The sequence below is a fragment of the Alosa alosa genome, chromosome 13, assembly GCF_017589495.1.
Source record: "Alosa alosa isolate M-15738 ecotype Scorff River chromosome 13, AALO_Geno_1.1, whole genome shotgun sequence".
Lineage (NCBI taxonomy): Eukaryota > Metazoa > Chordata > Actinopteri > Clupeiformes > Clupeidae > Alosa > Alosa alosa.
The window spans coordinates 9,512,580-9,531,768 of NC_063201.1; the positions used below are offsets into that span (position 1 = coordinate 9,512,580).

The 19,189-nt window shown below is 41.4% G+C and overlaps 1 protein-coding gene across 1 annotated transcript; it reads right to left on the bottom strand.

Annotated features, from left to right (window-relative positions):
• Positions 1 to 8,522: 8,522 nt before the first annotated feature.
• On the bottom strand, positions 8,523 to 10,936 carry si:cabz01093077.1 (C-C chemokine receptor type 8). The gene is made up of 2 exons (XM_048261465.1): positions 10,870 to 10,936; positions 8,523 to 9,675 (listed from the first exon to the last, which is right to left on the bottom strand). The coding sequence occupies exons 1-2, from the start codon at positions 10,872 to 10,874 to the stop codon at positions 8,610 to 8,612; spliced, it is 1,071 nt and encodes a 356-aa protein (XP_048117422.1). The 5' UTR covers positions 10,875 to 10,936; the 3' UTR covers positions 8,523 to 8,609.
• Positions 10,937 to 19,189: the final 8,253 nt, after the last annotated feature.

A 19,189-nucleotide genomic window follows, 5' to 3' on the forward strand; every position in this document is an offset into this window, starting at 1 on the left:
TTGCCAAAGGTTTGCTGGTATTGGAGAATAACAGACAATTACATTGATAGATGAAGGGCCAATCTTGGAGCATCGTGTTGATTGGCTGACAATGTTTATAGCTCAGTCCGAGGCATTTATTTCCCATTCACAGAGGTAGGGCTGACCAGGGATAAATGCCCTGATAGGCTATTTAAACAGCCTCAAGGATAGTGAAGTGCAATTGGATGCACAATTAAAACGAATGTGTTGAAAACAACACAACTTGCATTGTTTTTAACACATCTCTGTGTCCAGATGGGGACAACACAAGTTTGTGTTGTTATAGTATTTTCCAAAGGCCAGCTTTCGTGCTTGTGTCACAACTTCAGAACGGCTTGACGCACATGCTTCAAATTTGGTGTGAACATTTGTATGGACTCAATGATGAAGTCAAATGTCAAGATCAAACCCACCTTGAGTTAGCCTAGAAATCTAGACACAGCCTAGCGGCGGCAAATTAATTTGCTCAGCCTGTACGTCTAGTACCAAACCATAGGGATTTCTATTGGCTGACGCCAAGGATGTCATCCAATCACAGCGTTCTATTTTGTTAGAGAGTCTTAAGGCGGGCTTAACAGGATAACGACAGTCCTGCGACGGTGAACAACAAGGAAGGTGGCTATGGCGAACGAAGAGCGGTTGTTTGAATCGGCGTTGGCATCAACTTTGGAGGAGTTGGATTTGTGCTTTTCTTTGAAAGTTGAGCAACACAATGCACTTAAGTCATTCCTTTCAAGAAGGATGTTTTTGCTGTTTTGGCCGAATCGGATAATGGATATGGTCGTGAGCGGCTGGCCTATTGCATGCCTAGGCAGTTTGAAAGACAATTCTCTACCCGCCCCTTGGATTAAGCGAGGTGAATGGTTCGATTCCAGACTATACATTTCAATGATATAGGATGGCCCGCCAGGCTAACCTTGAGTGTGATATCTCAAGAATGCCTGACACAAGGTTTTTTGGTAAGAGGGTTTGTACTCAAAGATTAAGTGATTCAATGTTTTTTTTTCAGGAATCTCCCCACCAACATTAAGGCAGCAGATTTCCATCCACTCCTCTGGCATTACATTTCTAGTTTCCTTTTTTATTTGTTACACAAAATGTGTTGAAAATAAAATAACACAACTTATGTTGTTTGTTGAACACATCTCTGTGTCCAGATAGGGACAACACATTCGTTTTAAGGCCATAATCGTAACACATAACTTACTTTGACCCCCGTAATCCCGTAATATACCCCCATATAAATTGTTAGGCTACAGTACCACTCACTGTTGTGCAAACCATCACTTGTTACAAACTGGAAAATGGCATGCTAAATGGTTAAAAATCTGTGAAGAAACTTAATTACTGAGAATTGCCAGGAAAACACTGGCTTGACTTACACAAAAATTCTGTCTTGAGTCATCTCTTACTATATGTGAAAGTTGTACCAACTGATGAACAGATTGGTCATTCTGAGAAATTATGCAATTCCTTCTCTCTCTGTTCTTCTTCTCCTGTAGCATTTCATATGTGCTCTTTTTAAGTTGAACTAGGGTAGTACTTGACTAGGCTACTAGCTATATTTCAAAGTATTGTAGAATTCATTCTATACAAGGCCATATCATGTTCTATTTGATGTGAAAAATATTCAAACCAATACAATGGCACCCTAGATTAAAGATTCTCTCCGCTCTAGAATCTTTGCCCTAGACTAAGCTATTTCAGCTATAAGTCCGTTTTTGGTCCTTTACTCACCCCATGCCACCGTCTATCTCTGCCCAGTTGGCATCATCGTGAAAAACAGTATTATTACACATTATTGTTTGAAAGAAAACATATTAACATATCACTCCATGTGTCCGTGAATTTGTACAATGAAATGGCAGGAACTGATTTCACCTGCCATGCACATGTAGTCCCCCCAATGTTGATTTAATGGCTACAGCCTTGTCTCTTCACACTATGGTTCTATTTCTGAACAGTATACAGGTGCTATGTGGAGTTTTTCAGTTTAAAAAATAAGCATTTGTCACAGGGTCTGCACAGGTTGGCCAGGCCTCTTAACATCACACACATATTTCTATATTTAAACATCTCGGCACCACAGGCGGGATGTATGTTCCACTAGTCAGCATTGCGCCACTGTTACACTCAACAAATGTGTTGAAAACAACACAACTTGTGTTGTTTTTAACACATCTCTGTGTCCAAATAGGGACGACACAGCAAAGAGCATAGTTCCTAGCTGCCACAATGTGTAAATGTTTTCTAACATAATATTGTTACCTAAAGCTAACCCATGATATAACATTGTTGGCTTGTCAAAAACGAGGAAAACTTTGATTCTTACACCTGCACCTTCCTCTTTTTTAGTGATTTTGTGCCAGATATGTTACTATTTCAATTTTAAATATAGGCTAATATGGGCTAGTGCGAGTAGCACTTCAACCACATCCCACCACAGACAGGTTTGATCATGACACCACCAGTATAAAGGAAACGGGCTGAGTGCAGAGCAGTGACCTAGTTGAGGTAGTCACACATCTTACGGATCTGTCAACAGCATTCAAACACTCCTCTGTGCCACTCCATACTGCATCATCCTCACGTCACAGACCCACTTTACCAAACTATTGATCTGATCTGATCTGATGTTTGGTATTGGAGAATAACAGCCAGGCACAAATACATCCTGTAAGGTGTCCCGATATACGGCATTAATTAACTTGGTGGAGAAAACTCCACTCTGTTTTGCATCAGGGAGGCCTTTGCCTCCATCTCCTCCATTATTTCCGCATATCAGGACACCTCGACGGATGCTATCCCTTACATTCTGTAAAATCCTAATGTCAAATCCTTTAAGTGGTTTTAATACTATCCTGTAGTAAGAATGAACAATGAACACCGCTATTAGGTACTCAAGATCATGGGGTCAAAAATCATGATCATATGGGGTCCATATCTAATGGTCTCCCTCGGTATCATATCAGTATCATTTTCCAATTTTAGTCTTGTAGCACTTGACACACCTGACAATTCAAGCTCCTACTTTTTATTTTATTTTTTCAATTTTTTGTTCTAAAATGGGTTTACACCCCATGTTGTCCTTGCAAAGGGGTGATAAAGTTGACAATTTTGGCTCCCTCAATTGATTTTTCTTTTAATTTCTTCCAACTTCAGACATGTCCATGGGGGATTGTAAAAGAGAAAAGTTGGATCTAACACGTTCAACTTGGGAGCTGAATACTGTATAGGGAATTGCCCAAGGGATATCACTGGACACCCTCCATATTCTTATTGAGTAACCCCTAGACAACAAGAAACAGCAAAGAAAAAAACTTTAACCGACAAAACCAAGTTCACAAGATTCTGGTCTTAGGTTCCAGGACTATGATAATCATGTCATGTTATAGGTATTATATTTAACTGAGTGATGAAAATGTTGCTTATTTGAGAAAAAATGACAGATTTGTCTTAAGTATTTGAAATACTCTAAATACAATCCCTTCAAAGTATTTTGTTACAAACTACATTTGATTTTTTCCAATCCTGCAAAATACAAATTGCAAAATACGCTAAAGTAATTAAATACGTATTTCAAATATATCTAATTAAAATTAAATTCAATTCAACTTTATTTCGCCATGTATACAGAGATACTAGGAATTGGATTTGGTCTTCTCCATCCAGGCAACACAAAGTGCAACAGAAAGACAAAAATAAAGAAAAACAAAAACACAATACAAGGACAGACAGGACCATTATGAACGATAAATTAATAGGAATGTAAATAGTGCTGTGTTAAATAAAAATAAAGTGCAATGAAGTCCAAGTTTAAGAGTTATTTAGGAGGGCTGTTGCCTGGGGGGAAAAACTGTGGCGGTGGCGTGATGTTTTGGGCAGAAAAGCCCTGTATCGCTTTCCAGAGGGGAGAAGATTAAACAGACTATTGGCAGGGTGAGAGGGGTCGGCCACAATCTTCACAGGTCTGTTAATGGACCTGGAGCTGTAAAGGTCCATGATGGGGGGCAGGGGCCAGCCGATGATGCGCTCTGCTGCCCGGACGACTCTTTGTAGCCTGGCCTTTGCACGGGCTGACGCAGAGGCAAACCAGACCGTGAGGGAGGATGTTAGCACACTCTCAATGACCGCTCTGTAGAACTGTACCAAGATGGGGACTGCTTCTTTCAGGCGGAGGAGGAAAAACAGGTGCTGCTGGCCTTTCTTCACTAGTTGGGAGATGTTATTGTCCCATTTGAGTGTGTTGGTGATGGTTGTGCCCAGGAACTTTAAGTCCTCTACCACAGTAACGGATGAGTTGTTAATGACCAGAGGAGGATGAGTCGGGGGCTTTTTGCGGAAGTCCACTATCATCTCCACTGTTTTGTTGATGTTAAGCTCCAGGTTACTGACTGCACACCAGAACTCCAGGAGACTGACCTCTCTGCGGTAGGCTGACTCGTCGTTGTTGGAGATGAGGCCTATTATGGTGGTGTCGTCCGCATATTTGATGGTTTTGACAGAAGGGTCTCCAGAGGTGCAGTCATTAGTGTACAGGGAGAAGAGCAGGGGGGACAGCACACAGCCCTGGGAGGCACCGGTGTTAACTGTGCGGGGCTGTGAGAGATGTGGGCCCAGCCTGACATACTGTACTGAGTCCTGTTGGTGAGGAAGTCTGTAATCCATGAGCAGAGGAGGGGGTGAATGTTCAGATGGGTCAGTTTGCTGTGGAGGAGGTCAGGGATGATGGTGTTAAAGGCAGAGCTGTAATCCACAAACAGCTGCACATGTCTGCTTGTTGCAATGGTAAACATATGTGCTGTGGTCTGCTCCAAGGGAAGGATGTTGCACAAATTGCACAGTGTAATGGAAACCTCCCCTACTCAAATGCAAAGAGTTCTCAGTTGAAGCAGAGACTTTCTAATGAGGAGACACAGCACACACACAAAAATCCTCCATAGAAATGCAGGGGTTTAGTTTTGCAGTTGTCTACACATATCCCACCCCTTCCGCAGCAAAATGTCCACATGTGAATACATTGAGCCAATCTTGTGGTGTGTTGTGAAGACATCGTGCCAATCATGTGTTGTGATCTCACCACTGGAGCAAGATTGTTGTCGTGAAGCCTTGCGCATGCACATTTCTTCCGAAATAGATGCCCGATAAGTGCCCAAATAGTGTTGCAATATGACCGCCGAGTGGAGGGACTTGCCTAAAAGGACTTTGGTTGAAGTCTCCTTGAAATGAAATAAGGACAGCTGCAGCAATTTACTGTGACACCCCTCCCCACCAGGAGAGAAAGCTTGTCCTGAGTCTGCTTGTCTGCCTATCCGTCTGTCTGTCGATCAATAAATGTGTACCTTTTGTGAACTTTCCTGCCAACAGACCTAGTCTAATGATCAGAGTGTGTACACAAAATATGGACTGATGTGACCCACATGTGTGCATCAGACATCTCCACTGGCTTAAATCATTTCACAGTTTCTAAAAACTTAGTCGGTACAAGAGAGAATATTTTTACTTATTACTATTTTTTTATTTATTAGTTTATTTGTCAGGAACAATGCAGTGCACATTATTACATACATAATGATCACAGTCAAAGCCATAACAATATGTGTGATCCATATAAGGTTTCTAGCCAATTGGCTAATTTGCAACCCCTTTGATACTTGGGTGTATCAAAGCCTACTATGCTGTGGGAATCATCCAGAGAGATATGTGAAGAGTTCAGATGCAAAACCCTCTAAATCCGTCTGACCACTTTTCTTTTAAATGAGCATTTAAATTCAGGCTCCTATAGGTTTTTGCCTATAAATCGATATTTCAGACCAGGAAGATAGTGGTATTTAGTGGGTTTAGAAGTTAAATTATTTGATTAGCGTATACTATGTGTGGAGCGCATCCCCTCACCATCTTTATCTCATTTTTGACATAGGTGGCATTTAGAGGCTTTTGCATCTGAACCCTTCATGTGTTAACCACTTGAATGATTACAGATGAGGAGTACATGTATATTAAAGCTCTGCTATATAGCCTTTTTATCACAAGCGCATATTGAGCAGTTTTTGAACCCCACCATCAGTTACACTGCTTTTGGTATTCATCCAATACATAGGCCTGCATCAATACAATGCATGAGATCACATACACATGGCCAGTGTGGTAAAGAAATGCCAGAGTAAATACAAAAGGAGTTGAATGTGGTCCACCTCACATCTTACTGGTGTGTAAATTAACACATGTTCATAAAGCTCATCATTACTATATGCTTGGTTGTGCTTTCTGTCATGTAGTGGATATGGTGTGTGCAAAGCTAGCTTCCTGTGAGATGACGGAGGAAGCTCATGGTTGTGGTGATGAGGTAGCGAAGAGGTGGGGGGATGGGTGGCTGGGTGAGGTAGTGAAGAGAGGGGTGGCTGGGTGGAGGGTGGACTTTGTCAGTCTTTGTCAATATGATGCAAAGGTTTCTGGAGATGTGCCCTGTCCTCATTTTTCTGATGTGAAACAACAGTATTTTCTCACTTTGTAGCCTTTGTGAAAGTTTCCAGCACACACCACTCTCAAAAACAACGTGTTGTTTGTCATCTTTCATGGCTGTAGCCTGCTTGGTGGATTGGGTGGATCTGTTTTGCATATGATCTTTTCTCCAAAGAAGCCAAATGAAAGTAAATGTAGACTTTCACATGGCGTGGGGACAACCCCTATGGCCCTGTCTTTGTAGATCTCAACGTTTTCCTTTTGAGTCTACTCATTCCTGAGAGTGAACACCATTGTTACAGTCCCCTTCATAACTGCTAACAACATGTACTGTAGTTACTACTGACTGCAATAACCAGCTTGGTGGATAGGATGGGTCTGTTTTGGATGAACCTAAATGAACCTGTTGGCCAACAAAGCCTAATGAAAAAGCTAATGTTGAAATTTGGACATTCAAGTAGTGTTCTTGTCTCTGTTCACTCTTCAAAGTGAACCTGCTATGTTCATAGGTTTAAAGTGGTATACATAACTGCTATGTTCATAGGTTTAAAGTACTATACATAACTGCTGACAGCTGCTAAAAGTGTGGTTACTACCAAGGTAGCAGCACTCTGGTTACATGTGTCACTACTTCCTCTAACCTAATAAAAACACACACATACTGTACACACACTCACACACACACACACACATACACACACAAAATATCACTAAGACTACTTTACTTACGAAGTACAGCAGCAATAAAGCAATAAAACAGTAAAGCAGTTGTTTTGATTAAGTACCTTCACATAGTAGACTTTCTATGTTGTGACCTAATGGTTGACGACCCATTTTAGGTGTTTCATATTTACCATGTTGTCAGATGCAATATCACATTTTCCTTTAAAATTGTTTTCTTTGCCAATGCATCAAAACACAGTGAATCATTCCCAGAATGAACTGAAATTTAGCTAAATAATATCTTTCCATCACTTTGCCAGAATGACATCAATATGGTTGGTTTAGGTCTTTAGAGTTTTCAAGAACTAAGAACCACATTTTTCCTCTTCCTGTACTCTGCATGTAGGCTATGTCTTTCCTCTTGTGTACGTGACAGCTAACAGACGTTCATGCACACAAAAATCCTCCATAGAAATGCATGGGTTTAGTTTTGCAGTTGTCTACACATATCCCACCCCTTCCGCAGCAAAATGTCCACATGTGAATACATTGAGCCAATCTTGTGGTGTGTTGTGAAGACATCGTGCCAATCATGTGTTGTGATCTCACCACTGGAGCAAGATTGGTGTCGTGAAGCCTTGCGCATGCGCATTTCTTCCAAAATAGATGCCCGATAAGTGCCCAAAAAGTGTTGCAATATGACCGCAGAGTGGAGGGACTTGCCTAAAAGGACTTTGGTTGAAGTCTCCTTGAAATGAAATAAGGACAGCTGCAGCAATTTACTGTGACACCCCTCCCCACCAGGAGAGAAAGCTTGTCCTGAGTCTGCTTGTCTGCCTATCCGTCTGTCTGTCGATCAATCAATGTGTACCTTTTGTGCCAACAGACCTAGTCTAATGATCAGAGTGTGTACACAAAATATGGATGTGCATGTTGTTGCACTTTTTATTCATCTGTTCTCCATAACAATCTTGCATGTAGGTCAGGGTCCACAGCCCACTAGTGGTCAATAAAGGCATTGCTGTTGGTCCTTGACCATGCATTTATAATGTAGGTTTAAACCTACATTATAAATGCATGGTCAAGGATTTTTTCAACAGTGGTCCTCAGGTTGCTTCTTTTGTCCAGTGGTGGTCACTGGATCATATTCAGTTGAAAATCCTCTAGATTTTAAATTGCTTTAGATTAACGCGTGTGGCAAATGCACAATGAGAAGCTGTATTTGGAACAGATCAGGTCACAGGTCAACACAGCATCCTTATTTGAGAGCTAAAACATAACCACAAAAGCAGTTTACCCAGTATATTATATTCTGATTTATTATATACATAGCATATACATTATCTGATAAAACATTCTCAAATATATAAGAAGAACAATACAGAAAACAATCCTATTACAATTATACACATACATTACACACACTCACTCACTCACTCACTTATATACAGTATATTTCATAATCAATAGTCCTTTTCTACGTTTTCCAAGCGTGCTGAAGACACAGCTGTGTTTGAGGTGTCGTTGTCTGAAGGTTTCGAGTAAGTACTTGTGACAGTGTAGGCCAGAGGGCACAGTTTCACACAGAGAGGATGCCTGGCGAACGCCAGGGCGAAGCCCTTCTTGAACTTCTCCCCTACGAAGGCGTAGATGACGGGGTTGACGCAGCAGTGGGTGAGCGCCACGATCTCCGTCACCTCCACCGCCACCGTCAGGTGCTGGGACATCTGGCACCAGCTCCACAGGTCCAGGTCGTGATGCAGCGTCTGCAGGAGCACGGCCACGTAGTAGGGCACCCAGAAGACGGTGAACGCGCAGACGATGGCGAAGATGAGGCGCACGGCGCGGCTCTTCTTGGAGCTACGCTGCTGCCGCACCACCACGAGAATCCTCACGTAGCAGAAGGTGAGGGTGGGCAGGCAGACGCCGAGGCACACGGAGATCTCCGTGAAGTTGTGCACCAGTTTCCGCGTCTTGGTGGGGTAATCCACGAGGCACTTCCCATCGTCGTCGCTGATGGTGAAGAGGGCCTTGACCAGGGCCAGTGTGGCGGCCGCCACCCAGACCGCGGCGCTGACCAGGACGCTGTAGCGCAGCTTGCGCACAGCGGAGGACGCCACGGCGTGCACGATGGCGAGGTAGCGGTCGAGGCTCATGAGCGTGACGAAGAGCAGGCCGCTGGTGAAGCCCAGCTGGTACATGCCGGCTGTGACCTTGCAGAGGGCGGCGTTCATCAAGTCCGAGCCCACGCCCGCGCGGGTCCAGAGGGGCAGGAGCAGGGCGAGCAGGAGGTCAGCCAGCGCCAGGTTGAGCAGGCACACGTCGGCCATGGTCCGAACGCGGTGCAACGCCAAGACCCACAACACCAGCCCGTTGCCCAGCAGGCCTACCACGCACACTACCCACAGCAGCACCGGGCGGAAGGCCGTCCCCAGCGAGTCAGCTGTGTCCAGGAAGCAGGGTGTGATCGAGGAGTCCGTGGAGTAGTCATAGTCGTACTCTGTGGTGGTGGTTGGAAGCACCATGGTACTGCAACAGCGAGGGACAAAGATATGGGTAGAATGCTTAGGCAGGTGATGCAACATCCTGAATGTCTCAAAAGCTGCCATTTCTATGTTGAGTGCTTTTGCACACCTCCTTGGGACAAGTGCGTCGGAGAAGGCCCACAGGGTCTTCACATTTACAACGTTTCGGTCAGATGACCATCATCAGGCATTTTTTTTTTGCCTGATGATGGTCATCTGACCGAAACGTTGCAAATTAAAAGCTACAATTGCAAATGAAGACAGTGTGCGGGAGCTTTCTACTTATTTAGTTTGGTAAATCTGGTAAATACATTGTTTTTTATAATTATTGTTATTTCTCATAGTATAGTTATTTCTCATAGTTTTGTAGACTCATAGTAAAATAAACAAACAAACAAACAAAATCATACAAAACATATAATTTCGCATTGACAACAAAAATGACACCCATATGCCCATCCGGTTATGGAGCTGAAGTGTGAAGTAAACTAAACTTAATTTCTATCACGACTCAAGTGATAGTGAGACCTTAATTTTCCACATCTCATGCCTTCCTCCACACTTAACTCATTGCTCTCTACTACTGTACAACATAATGTATTGCTCTCTTTATTACTGTGATAAAAGAAAGAAGTGTCTCTCCAGAAAAGAAAGAAACATCCTCCTTTTCAAAGGCAGAGTGGGGCGTTGGTAAATACTTTAACAGGTGATGGTGCAATACATCAATAAAAAGATTATATAGCCAAGTCCCTTGTTAAGTTCCTTGACTTGTCGCCTCCAATCATTTAGATTTATTCTATTCTATTTCTGTGTTACTACTGTTTACATACTCTTTATGTGACAACAGCATTAACATCACTCTCACTCTCACTCTCGTCAACCACATCCCACCACAGACCGACCCTCAAGGACTTGCCACACTTTTACATTCCACAGCACACCCTCTCTCTCACACATCCTTCACCCAATCACTGTACTGTGGTTTGATAAGACCACCACTGCTGAGAAGACAGGCCAGCCACAGAGCACATGGATTGTAACTCCTTCAGACTAGTTGTGGGAGGCCACTGATCAGTCAAGAAAATTCAAACACTACTCTCCCTCTGCCATTCCAACTCTGCATATTACTTTGTATATTCAACATCACCTGACATTATTCCAGACATTTGATCTGATCTGACGTTTGAGAAGGACTCACCTCATGTTGTCTCTGGTTACCTGGCAGGTCTGAAGAGTCCCTACTGATGAAGAGCCAGTGACTAGTGAGTTCCGTTCCTTGTCTGCAACAAAGCCATGCACATTTCCTGTAAGAAGTCCATTCTCTCAGTCTTGCTCTATCTTACCCATCGTACATCAGAAGGTTGGGGTTTTCCTGTGCACAAACTCGCTTGTTGTGAGGCACGGCAGTGACACTGGTGTGTAATGCCTTATGGCACAGTCCCATCTCTCATTCAGGCATCTGAGTCACACACACACACACACACACACACTGCTGCTCTGACAAAACTTTGACCTTCTTTATGTTAGCTTTATTCAGACTTGTACCCCCCACACAGATACTATCCAGTAACCACCTACAGTGGCTAACAGTTAGCACTGCCGAAGGGGATTTCACCACAAAAAAGTGCAGATGTCACTGACCAAAACAGCACTGTTCCAAATTTAGCACGTCAAAAGCTGTAGTGGTCTGGACAGAAACCCCAAATATCAGTGTAGATTTCAGAGAAGATGTGATCTTGTGAGCCTACAGCAAATCTGCCCCATGATCAGAGTCGAAACCACTCCACAGTCATCTTGCTATCTGTGGTGATTTGATACTTGATAGACAGCAGAGGTTTGAGGCTTAGAGAAAAATTTAAGACAACTGTTTTTTTGGCCAAATGTTAAATTCATTCTGCTTTGCTTTTGTAAGCACTACTTACTACTTACAAAAACGCAGTATACTGACTGTAAGTGGTGATCAGTGGTTAACACATACAGTTTGGAAGATGAGAAACTAGAGTAACGGTTTTACAGCAGGTTTTAATGTCACTGACTGTGGTATTTCAATTTCAGAAACGTTATAGTTTCTCACCTTTATCGCTTGTTTTGGCAAATAGTTACTGGAAAAATGAGACAGGAATTTTCCCATGGCAGTTTTTCTGACAGCAAAAATGCATAGCAGGGGAGTTGGGTCCTTTTATATTTGTGAATTTCAAACATGATTTACCATCTGTCTTGGTCTTATCAAATTGATCACATTGTGTCATAGATGGGAAAAGGGACTGCAATCCAAATTAATTGTTCTCTTCCATACTATGCCATCACTGAAGTATTAAAGGTCACTTGTGTTGTCACACTTGGAGTAACAGTCCAGTTATTTGGTCAAGTGTTGCTGGAAAACATCTTAAAAATAAATCCCCTATGAATCAGCTGTGATTTTATTTACATAACTGCTCATGATGAATGAATCAAAATGATCTGAGGATCTGATAAGTTTGTTTTTGAGTGTCACATTCTGAAGCTGTGGTATACTCACTGTTGCTTGTGTATGCTTCCTGCAAATTCTGTCTGATTCAAGTGTGATGATAATCTGATCATGTCAGAACTAGTCTATATGACCGAACACCATGTACTGTACCTGACTTTCTCCCTCACACTTCATGTGAATCGTCTGTGATATGTGTATGGGGAACACTTTGTTGTGAGCAAACAATGCTGATACAGTGTTATTTCTATGTAAATTTATAAATAATACAATAAAGCATAATACACAAGTTCACCATATATCAGTCCTCAGAGAGGATGATCTGGACCCAGACCCTGGATGTGGAATGCGGTTTCACATTCTTTAATATAACATTACCAGATAGGGCTCAGGCGTGAACACCCCAGGATACAGGCATACTGTACATTCCATCAAGTATCAACATATCACACTTTCACACATTTCACACACACATTTCACACTTTCAGATTAAGCTTGTTTTTCTGTTTTTCTGTTTTTCACTGCAAAAACAATGAAAACTTTTCACACTCATGTTGGTTTTTCCAGTGTGACTCAGAAGGTTTGGAGTGACACGACAGAGTTTCTCTGTCCAGAATCCACCCCCTGCACCCCCACACACACACACACACACACACAGACACACACACTCTCTGTGTGACCTTTGACTCATCTGCCTTCCAGCCAGTCCATTTCACACATTAACCACCGGGGGCAGACACCAGAGTTTGAGTTACACTACAATTGGGTGTGTGTATGTGTGTGTGTGTGTGTGTGTGTGTGTAAGATACAACAAGAATTCTGTTTGTATGTGTGCATCTAGATACAACATTCTATCCCACCGGTCACTATTGTGACCGTTAACATGTTTACTCATTCTGTAAACACACCAAAGACATTTGAATAATTACAAAGAGCATGTGTACACAAATCTTTATGGTTATTTTAACATACTTTAATAGCCTTTTATTTTGGAGCTTTGAGGCAGCCATCCTTTTCTCAAGGTGGGGTGCAACCAGGAAGTAAACAGCTCTGGTCATATTACCATTTACTCAAAACATTTGACATTGCACACATTTTATTGAAACACTCGTATTTCAATATTTACTCTTTATATTTCAATACTCGTATTTCAATTTCAATATATATATATATTAACTTAGGTAATCCACACATATATAAAATAATATATATATATATATATATATATATATATACATAATATATATATATATATATATATAAAAAAAAAATGGAATGGCACAGGGGAAAAGTATTGAACACGCTGAGAAAAAGCAGTACACAAAGGCAAGGAATGGCAAGGAACAAACTGGAACCTATAAGTAGTTAGAGAAATTATCCCTCCTATCTGTGCAAATTGATATAAGCTGGGTTAGTACATACTGGTGAGCTATAAAAAGGTTTTTTGTTACCAAGGTGTCACACAAGAAACATTTCATGATGGGTAAAAGCAAAGAGCTCTCCCAAGACCTTTGCAACCTTATTGTTGCAAAACATATCAGTGGAACTGGTTACAGATGCACTTCAAAACTTCAGCAAGCAGTATTGGAGCAATTATCTGCAAGTGGAAGGAACATCACTGCATCATCAACTGTCCATGCACAGGATCTCCTTGCAAGATTTCTGACCAGGAAGTCAGAAGGATAGTCAGAAGAGTAGCCCAAGAGCCAAGGACCACTCGGAGGTGGTGGTATCATGGTGTGGGCTGTTTTTCATCTCATGGTACTGGCAGACTTCATACAGTTGAAGGAATGATGAATGGAGTCATTTTGTTCCGGGAGAATCTTTACATCCACCAGGATGATGAGGATGAGACATCGATAGACCTTCCAGCAGGACAATGATCCAAACCATTCAGCAAAGGAAACTCTCAATTGGTTTCAGAGAAAGGAAATCAAGGCCCATGACTTCAATTCAATTGAACAGTTTTGGAAGTTAACTAAAGATCAGAATTCACATGGAATCTTCAATATCAAAGGACTATCTGTTTAAAAGAATGGGCCAAAATCACACCAGAATACTGTGACTGATTAGTTTCGTCATACAGGAAATGCCTTAAAGCTGTCATTACGAATAAAGGCTTTTACACAAAGTATTTAAGACATTTCAGTAGGCGTGTTCAATACTTTTTTCCTGTGTCATTCCACTTTATTAAACATAACTCTTCCTATGGACTTTAATGTTTGGATTTTTTATATGGGTGGATTATCAGAGTTAATACTAATGTCTGGTGAAAATAGCCTCATTGGAAGTATACTGACTGAAAAAAATGTTGACGTGTTCAATACTTATTTTCCCCGCTGTATATATATATATATATATTTATTTATTTTGGTTAGTGTGTGTGTGTGTGTACTGTATGTGTATGCGTGTGTTTGTTTGTGTATGTGTGTGTGCGTGTGTTTGTTTGTGGTTGTGTGTGTGTATGTATGTGTATGTGTATATTTGTGTGTGTGTGTGTGTGTGTGTGTGTGTGTGTGTGTGTGTGTGTGTGTGTATGTGTACAGTATGTGTATGTGTATGTGTATGCTGCTAAAGTTGACTAAAAACCGGTAGAAAATGTGTTGGTAATTTATTGTAATCTCACAATGAAAACAATTAGGAAAAATCCACCCGAAGCAAATTTACAGTTTTTCTCAGTCGCTTTGGTGCTTTTCTCACATTACTATTAACATTTGCACAGCAGTTAGTGCATTTCTCAAAACAATTAGTGCAAACTGCAAAACCTAGTGGATAACCTGCAAAAGCACGTCACTTGCTCAAAATGGATAGTCAGTGAAACTGCCAGTGTCATCAAAATGAGAAGTCTTGACACCATCATTTATGAATAAGATAGTCAAATGGCTGTCATGTTTTTTTTTTCATTACGACAGTTCATGCTCTCAGTGTTTTCCCATGCAAAAAAAGGTCAGAACACTACCTGGAAATGCTCAAGACAGCACTATACAGTACTTGTACAGCCATTTGAAAACTTCAGTAAAGTTACAAATTGCTGTAGTTAGGGGAGTAAGTGAGTACAAGACACTGAATATGTACGTTTCACAGTTTTACTGTATATGCTCTTTGCAATTCTACAGCATTTGATAACTAGTTCACCATTTTTTTTATTTTTCAAACAATGAAATGAAGACTATTAGTTTTATTGGGAACGACTATTCAGCATCCATAAGTATAGTTCATTTTGACTGACATGAGAAAGCAACTGATACATGTTCAAAAGCATTTGCAATTTGTTCAGAGGAAGGAGAAATAGCTACTATGATGTGCACAAATGACTAAATGTTGTGGAGCTTGAACTAATAGTTAAAAAGGAGAATCTCATAAATAAATAAATAAATATTTTTAACATCACTCACAATTATTGGCACCCCTGTTTGTAATACCTTCTTAAGCCTCCCTTTGCCAATAAAAATAGCTTGTAATATTCTCCTATGACACCCCATAAAATTGGAGAATAAAATGCCGGGGATTTTTTCGTCTTTACGAACACACTTGTGCATTCTTCTCCTTGACTCACCCCACTGTTTTCCTATGGAGTTTAGATCAGGGGACTGAGATGGCAATGGCCGAAGCTTGATTTTGTGTTCAGCAAACCATATTTGTTTTGATCTGGACATTTGTTTTGGTTCATTGACCTGATGAATGATCCAATCATGACCAACTTTTAGTGTCTTGGCAGAGATTGACAGATGTCCTTGTTCAGATGTTCAGGTTTCTCTTGGTGTTCATGATACCATGCACCTTAATTAGGTTGCCAAGGCCTTTGGGAATAAAAAAGCCCCACAATAGCACAGCCCCTCCACTATAATTCTCATTAGGCATGGGGTTCTTTTCAGTAGGCCTATAGCCATTCTTCTATGTGCGCCAAACACACCTAAAGTGTGTCTAGCCAAAGAGCACAATTTTCATTTCATCTGACAATAGACCACACTTCCAGACAAAGTCACTGTACCATTCCGTAACTCCTGCTGTTTACATTGGTAATTAAGACTGGACAGGCTTTTTACCTGGCATGCCCTCTAAATAATCTATTAGCAGTGAGGCCACTTTTGAGGACTTGGTGACCCCAAGATAATACCTTTGTCTGTAACTCTCCAACAGTGGTTCTTATGGAATTTTCTGCCTATCTTACCATCCTCCATACTGTACGTGGGGGCAAGATAACCATGGGTCTTTGTCCAAGCATGTTTGTCACATTTCCAGATGATTAGAACCTTTTATTTCACGGCTCTTCACAAGGCAAGTAGAACTCTCCATTGACTTGAATGGGATTTCCCAAAGTTGTAGCGGTCATTATTTCCGAGGAAAGGACCTCTGAAAAAAATGACGACCGCTGTCAATGGCAACGGAGTTTGTGCTTCTAATTCAGGTATTTCATATCACTACGCAAGGACTGGAACTTCATTCAAAAGTGAAAGCAGACGGTTGATCAGCTGTTCTAAAGAATATTTGATTCAAGTTCAGCGTGTGTTGTTGCGAACTATTTGTTTCAGCAAATGCCACGATGAACAGTAACAAATAGGCTAGGCTATGTAGGCTAAAGTCATATCGTGGGGTATGTGTGTGTATTTGTTTGTGGTTGTGTATGTGTGTGTGTGTGTGTGTGTGTGTGTGTGTGTGTGTGTGTGTGTGCGCGCGCGCATGTATGTGTGTGTGAGGTGTGAAGGACAGATGATACCACAGGGGTAGAGAGGAGGGACTGAGAGCTCTGCAGCTGTAGCTAGGCTGCTCTGTGGTTCAAACACACACACACACACACACAGTCCCTCTTCCTAGAAAGACACGGATGTGCATTTCACCTCCAGCCTACCCCTCACTTCCCCGAACAACTTTCTAATAGCTCACTTCCCCAAACAGCCAATCTGCTCATTTCTCATCTGAAGCGCTCAGCAGCACTCACACTGATCATCACTTTATGTCACACATGGTTTTTATTTATTGAAAATATATAAAACAATACATTGATGTGTTTAATATAGAAACACTCTGTTATTGGAACCAATATTTACAATGACTTGAAAATAGGTTGGGAACCTGTGGGTGAATAGTTGCTTTGGCTTTATTCTATCTCATCACTATGTATTTACATCATTTCACCTGTTGCCTTGTTGTGCATATCACATATCAGTCTGTTAAAACACAAATGTGCAGATGTAACACAACCCACACTTAATGCACTCAGTGCACCAGTTTCAGTCACCAACACTCATGCACTTATCATGGGGGCGCTGTGGCACTGGCCTGTTATAATAAAGGCAAAATACACACAAAAATATACAATAAAATAAGATCATACAGGCCTCATCAAATAGGCAACAGGGGAAAAAATCCCTTCATGAGCTTCTGATTTTGTTCATCTCTGATCATCTCTATAATATACATGTCCAGTTACCAGATGACTAAAGAATGCCAGATTGGCACCTGACTGCGGCTGGATTGGTCCCAGACAAACCCCCTAGCAGGGTATAGAATCACATTCATTTTCAGAGCCACCGCAACTATTTCTGATTCTTCTAAAGGGGTGAAAATCAAATAGCATTTCAAACACAGCATTTGAGGTCTATTTACATGTATTAATTTAGGACACTTCTGTCCAAAGCGACATACATATGTCAATTATATTACATATGTGACCAAATGTGACAAAATAAGTCATAAGTTGCATATTCTAATTTTGAGATACAGGCCGATTACTTAAAAAACATTGAAAATATTGATTTTTCTTTTTAGTTTCATTGTTAAGACAATTTACAAAAATGTTAAATCAAGTGGGCAAATCCTTCCTGTACCTGCCTGTAACCTGTAACTTCAAATGTGATTCTCTTAGTTTTTCAATTGGAAAAAGATGGTGGGATGCCAGCCTGACAACTGATACATTTCCACGATTTTATACTGTGTGTCCATACGTATGTGTATAATATGGAATGCTGTCTCTTCTTAGTTCCTCATTAGGGTACTGAGAAGTGCATTTTCTAAGTACCAATAAGGAAACTTATACTGGCCTTACACCATACGATTTTCAAGCGATTTCACAGTCGACGACTACTTTTCCAAAGTCGGAATGAAATCATGGGAGTTTTACTGGAATTGCGGCTCACTCTCGTCAACTAGATTGTTTAATGTAAGGTGCCAATCTTAGCGGTTTTAAGTCAGTTCGAGTCAGTCTTTTTCTAGTCTTGGCATTACGACAATATGTTTGATATTATCGCAAGTATTTTAGTCGTGGCTCATGCAAATAGTAACATGAACTGCTCTGGCCTCAGCTGTGGAGTAGGGGTCCTGTGATCCCCAGCTTCTATGTGTCCACACATTAAAGGGACACCAGGCAACGTTTTCGTGTAAATTAATCATCTTTGTAAGTCGGTATATGGTTAAATGACTCATTACGGGGCGAATGAAGGCTCTCTCGCCCGCCCCTACTGCCTGTAGGAAGAATATCCCGCTTACAAGTTGATTGTATCCCACCCGCCGACCGAAGCAGGATCAGTTTACAGCACAGAGGCAGGCTAACGAAATGCTAGAGATTGTTGCAAACGTGTGTATAATGGCAGAGCTGGCGAAGAAGCAGCGAAAACCCTTGACGGAAGACGCAAAGAAAAGGCATCAGGCTTGCCTGGTGTCCCTTTAACACAAATGACCTTTCCTATTATGTTCAGGTCAAATCTGAACATAGGACTCGCATGGGAACTGAATGAGTAATGTAGAGGTTCCTGCTAAAGCATGCTGTACAATGCATCATTGGCAAAGATTTTGACCTAGTCACTACTGGTCCTACAAAGCAGTGGCATTAACATGGACTCTATGTATCAAGCTATCTTGAAGTGTAACCAATTTAAAAGTCAGGAGGGAATATGTGTCAAACACATTACCAGCATTAGAAAGCTATTATTGATGAGGCATGATGAGATCTCCCAGTCAGACTGCTCAGTGGGTTTATTTGATCCAGGAGAAAGGCCTCTCTTACATGCTGCATGGAATTCTGATTCTGTGGTCCTAGATAGCTGCTGTTTGA